This window comes from Electrophorus electricus, chromosome 1 (assembly GCF_013358815.1).
Source record: "Electrophorus electricus isolate fEleEle1 chromosome 1, fEleEle1.pri, whole genome shotgun sequence".
NCBI classification, from domain to species: domain Eukaryota; kingdom Metazoa; phylum Chordata; class Actinopteri; order Gymnotiformes; family Gymnotidae; genus Electrophorus; species Electrophorus electricus.
In genome coordinates this window covers 36340290-36347820 of record NC_049535.1, presented here as the reverse complement: position 1 = coordinate 36347820, position 7531 = coordinate 36340290, and the positions used below count along the sequence as shown (strand labels likewise).

Below are 7531 nucleotides of genomic sequence, written 5' to 3'. Positions count from 1 at the left end.
ATTTCCTTCTTTATGTCTGACGATGGACTGATCTGTCTTTACTCTGATTGGCCTGTTCTGTCCAATGGGCTTCTTTTGATTCAGACCACTCAGTTCCCCCCTTCGTACTCTGGATTATTGTTTAGATTAGATTTTGATTGGCTAATGCCACCAATGCATCCTGATGTATAAATAAGATTGCTTTATATTGACGGAACGGACACCTTCTTGTTAATGTTTATAATGTAGCATGAACTTGGATAATTAATAAAATGTCGAGTATAAGCCAACAACTGCTACTCAACGGATTATTGAAAGTAGCGGTTTCTTAAACCTAAAATGCTTCTAACCATCTCACCGTTGACAGACAGCAATCAAAATCAGTATCACTTTCTCAATCAAAACGCACGGGCTCTTTTCCCATGATCAGTACAATTAGATTAACAAAAAATTATAGTTCTTGCGCAAAATCTCAGATTCCGATGAAACAACATATGCAGTAATAATTTAAGTACTCTGCATAATGTAAAGATTTTTTAAATAGCATTGGGTAATTTATAGAGAGTACCCAAATATTTATATCGTCGTTGAAAGACTTTTAAAGATTGTTTCATCAAGACAAGCCTTTTACTTATAGTGGAAAATCCTCTATGCTAGATAGGTCAGATCTTCCTCTGGTCCGTTAAAGTGCGCCACTGTGCTTGCTAATGTTCAGCCTGTCCCTCTGTCCAGCTCATGTCATTACTTAATGCAGTCTGAGAACTGCAGCCAAAGGCTGCGAGTCAGCTGGCTTTTAATAAAAAAAAAGTGCATCAAGTCTAAATGTTCCCACAGACCTCTGGGCACTGCGGATCAAATTCTGTTAAGTCTGCAATTCTACCACGCCCACCTAAACTATAAATTATATACACGTGCGTTCTTCCTTCTCTAAGGAACGAAAAACAGTATTTATCTTGGTAAATCCAGTTAATATAAACACACTAATTGCACCTTTGAAAAATATTTATTATATTTAACACACACTGTTGTCTGCCCAACAGGCAGACAGCAACTCAGAAAGATCAAATCAGGCTTTATGAGCAGAGCCTACTAGAAGTGAACTGAAGCCACTAAGCCCACACTGATGCAAGCTTCCTTAGATTTATGTGAGAGTATGTTAGGAACATTGTGGGAAAAATAAACCTAATCAACACCAATTAAATTTAGCTTTTGTAGATGAAATCCCTCCCCATATTTTGCATTCCAGACCACAGTGTACAATAAACTAAATTAAGCAAGTAATTCACTTATTCACTAAAATAATGAACATTTTAATGAATAGTTCACTGGTTCAACCCCACCACTGCCAAGTTTCCACTGTTGGGCCCCTGAGCAAGACCCTTAACCCTCAATTACTTAAGTTGTACTTGGAGATAATTGTAAGTCACTTTGGATAAAAGCATCAGCTAAATACAAAATATAAATACATTTAAAATACCTTAAACACTTGGACCACTGGGGAGTAATTAACACCACCATGTGGCAGAATCAGTAGTTTACATTTACTACATATACTCAACTTTTTAAAAGCTCTTGATATACCAACCATTCATTTGCTGCCTAGCCCAGTTAAAATGATGCAGTGATACTACTCTTAAATCAAGAGCCAATTTAAGTACCACACATGCATAAAAGTACAGCCCTGCATGGGGTTACCATGAAAAAGCCAACAAGAGGCCCATGACGCAATCGAGAGGCTCAGTGTGGTGAAACACCATTTGAGATAAATGATTACACGCTGTCCTTGAAAGACACAAAGCTGAAAGAAGGCCAAAATGAGGAAGTGGACTGGCCACCACCAACTTTCGGGAACTAAAAACACAACAAGCAGTTCAGAGCCAAGCAAATTTATTATTAGGTGTACAAAAAAACAAAAAACAAAGTGCAAAAATCCAGAACCTCAGAGGCCTACAGAAGGGTTGGGTTGACCCCAACTCTACAGAAACAAGGGTTCTGCCTCCTAGCACCACACTGTAGAGGAAAGCTGAAAGTGTCCACAGTAGAGTGTAGATTCTGTCAAGAGAGAAATCTGAAAGCACAACTCAGCGCTGGAGACAGTACAACAGGGCCAGGTCAGGTGGTGCAGACTGAAGGGTAAGAGGCTTAGCGCCAGTTGGACAACATTGAGTGTCCCCTGGGTGAAAGACACCACAGGAGATTTAGGAAAGACATTTCACAGTTTCATTCAAAACAGATATGCTTGATATACAGAAGAGAACAATGTTTTAATGCAAAAGTGTTGAAAAAGCTTCACAATGAAACTATGAACTTCACAATGAAGTTACAAGAAAAGCCACAATTATAAGCCACTGAACCACATGGTCTTGCTGAAGTTAATCACAAATGTCACTTTTCTACTGCAAAGAGAGGAGAAACCTGCACACTCCAAATGTGTGCACATGCAAGCACGCACACAACACGAGCAATGCTAGGCTCAGTTTTTGAACTGAACCGGAAGAATATGTATTCATGCCAGTTTGCACCAATACTGCCTGGTTCTACAATCTAACGGCACCCTCTCCAGTCAGCTCAAAAACGCAATAAAGTGGTGACAAGAAAACGTTGTACCTGTTCATACACAGTAAAACATTCAAAGAAGCAATCCGACACCACACTGAGTACTGGAAAAACTGAGTGAGCGCATGTAGACAGAGAGTGCAGTGGTCAAGAGTGAGTGAGCTAGCAGAGTAACCCATGACCTACAGGGGGGTGATGTGACCTTAAGGCAGAGTGGAAATCCTTAGCACTCGTGGCACCTAGTGAAAGAGCTCGGGTAAACCCCAGCCCCTAGTCAGAGTGTTCGGGTAAACCCTAATCCTAGTGAAAGGCACCTGCTAAAGAGAGGGGCCATATCCTAACCCCTAACCCCAACACATGCTAAAGAGAGGGGCTGGAAGGGTTAGCCTAAACCCCCAAAACCTAACCCCTGCTAAAGAGAGGCTAACAGGTAGCTTGCCACCTCAGGCAGAGCCTGTGGTACCAGTTTGCCCACACCTAATCCTACACATACACTAAAGCTGGAGCGCGCACGCACGCACGGACACACACACACACACACACACGTGGCATAACCCTACAGAAATCTCTGCCCCCCCTCACAGAATGGAGCACTTTGGCTTCTTCTTCTTCTCTCCGCTCTCTTTCTTGGCAGGTCCAGTGGGGCGCTCGTCCTCAGAGAAGCTGGAGAAGGTGGCATCACACACGATGGCCTCCTGCAGCTCCAGGTACCAGCGGCCTTCACCCAGGTATGAAAGCGTGCCTGCGTCCAGCTCGGCCTCGGCGGCGGGCTGGTGCTCAGCCTGCTTCAGAGCCAGCACCTCCAGCAGGTCCAGGCCGGTCTGGACAGCTTCCACTCCCGCAGCGCAGCCCAGGGTCACATGGGCTCGGCTGCCCGTTGGGAGAGCCTCGATGCTGGGAAGGGCAGAGGCAGGGACCCCCTCTTTGTCCACACCTGGGGGCCACAGCTGGAGCTGCTCAGGGGTTAGTAACACGCGCGCACCAAACGTGCGAGGTGTGACCATGAGGCCGACGACAGCCAGCTCTGACGCACCATCGCACGCATCTTTAACCACCTGCACAGGAGTGGAGAGACGCTTCAGTTTTGCATAAGTCAGGCTGCACAGAAAAGCTACACATTTCAAGTGAATCGTACAACAAAAACCAGCCTAAACAGTCTCAAAGTTTCATGTGCTATGTGACGTACAGAATCAGTGCAGCATCTCTTTACAAACTGTATTCAGCAGCACAGGAAGTGCCCATCTCTACAACCAAGAGATCAAGCTTTAAATACATGAGGACTTGTCTACACCTGAAAATCAAGTCAATTCACACTTAAATATTTTAGGGAAAAAAAGAAAAAAAAAGAAGAAAAAAAGAAGAAAAAAAAAAAAACCAGTACAAAAAGTACAAATATTTTAGAAAATCCTTCAAGTGCAAATAGCCATTACCCACCTCTGCCAATATAATTCTGGCATTCAAAGTTACTAACAATTGCTGTGCCGTTTTTTTTTTCAGTCATGTCAATTATACCATGACTCATCCAGGCAAATATTCTCAACTCTCCTTACTGTCTACATCAGTTGGTTGCTCTGAAAATTGTTCTGAACACCACACCAAGGTATAGAAGTCAAAACTATCAAAATAAGATGACCTAGGTCAGTGTAACTGCCATGCTGCACTTCTGCTCGAGACAACGACGTGACTACATACAAAACTAAAGTTATTCAGGTAGTTAACAGGCGTAAAATAATCTCACAAGATCCTTCAGAATGACCTTCACAGAAACTAACCTGCTGCTCCGCGTACTCCTTTGATCCCTCTGCTTTTCCGTAGTCACAGAACTTTGAGGTGCAGTGGAGTGGCGTTTTGGTTTGAAAGTACTGCTCCAGATCCACCTCTTTCTCAGCTTCCCCAGTAACTTTATTAAAAAAAAAAAAGTGGTTATTTAAAGGCCTAAAGAAAGTCTACAGAAACAGCGACAGCCTCACCCTCTACTCACATTCACTGAGGTGTTTCTTGAAGGCCTCCATAGTGTCCAGAGTCTTAAGGAACTCCATGGTAGAGCATTTTATCTTCTCCTCAACCTCAGAAAGCAGGAACCAGCCGAAGAACAGCGGCAGCTCCGCCTCTTTGGGTTGCAGCGCCGCCTCTTTGGGGATCTCTGCTTTAACCTCCTCAGCCTCAGATGGCTTTTCTAGCTCCGCCTCCAGGGCTTTTGCTGCTGGCTCTGCCTCTTTTGCAGCTTCTGTAGGTGTTGCTGCACTGTCAGCAGTGGCCTCAACCTTTTGCTCTGGCTTGTCTGTACCTTCCAATTGCTTCTCAGGCTCTACTTCACCCTCAGGTGTTTTCCCAGAAGGCTCCTCCTGGGCTCCGTCCGCTACACCTGCTTCCAGCTTCTTGGCAGGCGTCTCGGAGGACACTTCCACTTGAGTCAGCTCCGCACCCGGCGCTTCCTTCATGGCCTCGGGCTCGGGGGCTTTTGTTGCTGGCTCCTTCGTCTCGAACTCTGGCTGGGAGGCTGGTTCTGCCACCTCATCACACGCAGGCTGTTCGTGAGCAGGTGACTCCATCTCTGCCGCTTGGGTCTCAGCTGCTGGCACTTCCTGATTCTGATCAGCTTCCATTCCTCAACACCAGCCTGTCTCTACCAAACAAAAACTCGTCATTGGTTCCCTAGAAGCAGTTTTCCATTCTGGGTCCAGTCTCCATACACAAACCACATCCCTGCATGTGAAAGCTCCCAGCACAAGCCTGCTCTACAGTTACATCCACATTCACCAGCACAACTCATCTTTTGCCTTCACTCCATTATAAGGGCTGGTGGTGTGGCGTATAGCTCATTAAACGGTGCTACTGTACAGACCTGCATGTGGCTTCACTGAACATTCATAAAGGCTTCAGGAGTTTAATTCACAATTTAATTCTCCAAGTGCTTGTCATTGACTGGATAAACTTACCCCAAAACATTTATTCAATCTGTGAATCTCAAATCAGGAAGTGTCAAAATGTACCCCGGAGGACATTAGATTTGTACGTTTTAGTAGGGATTCATGCAAGTGAAGGAAACAAAAACTGTTTCTGAAAGGGGCCTCAACTCCTCTTTTAGAGGATGCAGCGGAACTCAAACAAGGGATCTGAAATTTGCGGAACCACCCAGCCATTCTTACGTGATTATGCCAGACTGCCCCCGACGGTCAGACGTCTCCAATCCAACCCTTGCACCGACCCTCCGTGAGGACAGCGCAGAAGGTGAATGCGAATGAAATGCTCTTTAATATAGTCGTTCAGAAACGGGTGCCGTTATTCTGTGGATTAGGTTTTACAGCCAGTCAGATCCACTTGTACTTTAAGTGTTGCGAAAATTTCCAGTAAACGTTGCCGTGCGTGTACGCAGAACAGATCAGATGACTAAATGTTCCTCTTCTTCAATATTCAGTCTGTTCGCGCTAAATTTCCTTTATATAGACACGCAGCGAACTCGTATCGGCTGTATTCACAGTAAAATACGGCACCTCTATACATTTCAGACAGAGGGTCTGCCTAACAAAGCTTACGCAAAAAAACTATTTTAAAAACCACAACGCTGTAGCAAATTCTACTAGAAGTTAATTTTACCGTGAACACAAGACTGGGCGTGCGCTACCGGCCCAAGCAGGCCTCAGGGAGCAACACCTGCAGCTCGTTTGGGCCGCTGTATGGCCAAATTACACTCGGATACACCACAGGATCTCGGACAAAGGAAAGACAGACTTTCAGAAAACAAACATATTTGGTCCCTTCAATAAAAAGCCAACGTTACAACGGTACAACTAAATGGAGTTGCTGAATTTTACACAAGATTACACAGCTAAACGACTAATTATCTCTATTGGTCTAGTTTATGAAAGAGTCAAAATGTTGGCAGCTGATGGCAACATTTAAAGCATGAAAGCACAGGAAGCTCGAGCGAATACAGGAATTACGAGGAATACATGTTTAGGCGAAACAATGAAAGCAGCTTTGGAGATTTGGGGAGTGGCTGTTCCCGTCTGGGCTGCCAGACAAAACAACTCAGCGTGGCAATGCCACGGACCGCGCTGCGTTTAACAGTACACGCCAAAAACGTTCACTAGCTTTTTAGCTTTTGTGTCTGAAGTGACGTATTTCTTCAAGCTACCACATTTCAGTACCAACGGAACGGGCACGAGAACATACAAACGTGTCCAAAAGAGGAAATTAAGTTCAGCAGACGCCCAGTAACGGCGCACACGCATATAACCGAGGAAGAGCGGCGTCTCACCCTAACGGGAAAGTAGCGCGTCGCGTCCACTGGCTCTGCAGCACCGAACAGTCCTGCTTGTTCGCCTCGAGTCCTGCGAAGAGATCCCCGCCTGCCCGACAAGTACACGGAAGAAGCGGAAACCACGACTCTTGAGCGTGCTAGTGCACGAGGGGCCCGTGAGGATGTTCAGCAAACGAGACACGCCCACTCAACTAAGGGAGGCGCTTGGCTTTATGTTCAGCAGCTACGTAACGTCTGGGGCCGCCTCCGTGAACTTATCCGTTGAGGAACTACACCTCCAATTAATCAAATAACGGTTCTTAATTATTATTTAGTGTTTTCATGAATGTTATTCACATTTTCAGGAGTTGAAGTAAAGCGGCCGCATTTACCTCGCGGATGTCTATTAAATCAGCTGTTCAGGAGTTAAGCGTGTGTGACTTTAAGGATTCGGGTTCATCGGTAGCCCCGTTGCTCTTCGAGTTGAATCTTTTTTCCCACATGGACGTGTGTATTGGAGCGAGTCAACAGATTTGTTACACAATCTACAGAACACCAGTCAGGTCTTGTCAGTCTTGCAGTTGTTACGATTGACTTCAGTGGTGTAATCTCACATACTGAGGCCTTTCTGAGTTTAAATCTAGACCTTGCATAATTCAAATTGAAAAATTCTCAGAGTAATTAAGTTATCGGTGTTGAAAAAAAACCATGAGTGTATTAGGTAATGTGTCGAGCATTAGGACTATGAGGTAC

General features: G+C 44.9%; 1 protein-coding gene across 2 annotated transcripts; it reads right to left on the bottom strand.

The window, feature by feature from the left end:
• Positions 1-1849: 1849 nt before the first annotated feature.
• On the bottom strand, positions 1850-6983 carry cnp (2',3'-cyclic nucleotide 3' phosphodiesterase). 2 transcript variants are annotated; one of them, XM_035526096.1, is made up of 4 exons: positions 6797-6983; positions 4517-5155; positions 4308-4435; positions 1850-3590 (listed from the first exon to the last, which is right to left on the bottom strand). In XM_035526096.1, the coding sequence occupies exons 2-4, from the start codon at positions 5139-5141 to the stop codon at positions 3114-3116; spliced, it is 1230 nt and encodes a 409-aa protein (XP_035381989.1). In that variant the 5' UTR covers positions 5142-5155; positions 6797-6983; the 3' UTR covers positions 1850-3113. The 2 variants fall into 2 exon arrangements, with proteins under 2 accessions (XP_035381989.1, XP_035381985.1); XM_035526092.1 differs by having other exon boundaries at positions 4517-5161; positions 6797-6981.
• Positions 6984-7531: the final 548 nt, after the last annotated feature.

Excerpts from the sequence above, each read along its gene's own strand:
- cnp (XM_035526096.1), bottom strand. The coding sequence starts at position 5,141 with ATGGAAGCTGATCAGAATCAGGAAGTGCCAGCAGCTGAGACCCAAGCG. Across the intron at positions 4,436-4,516 it reads CAAGAAACACCTCAGTGAAT|TTACTGGGGAAGCTGAGAAA; the intron begins GTGAGTAGAGGG and ends TTTTTAATAAAG. Across the intron at positions 3,591-4,307 it reads AGGAGTACGCGGAGCAGCAG|GTGGTTAAAGATGCGTGCGA; the intron begins GTTAGTTTCTGT and ends ACTCCTGTGCAG.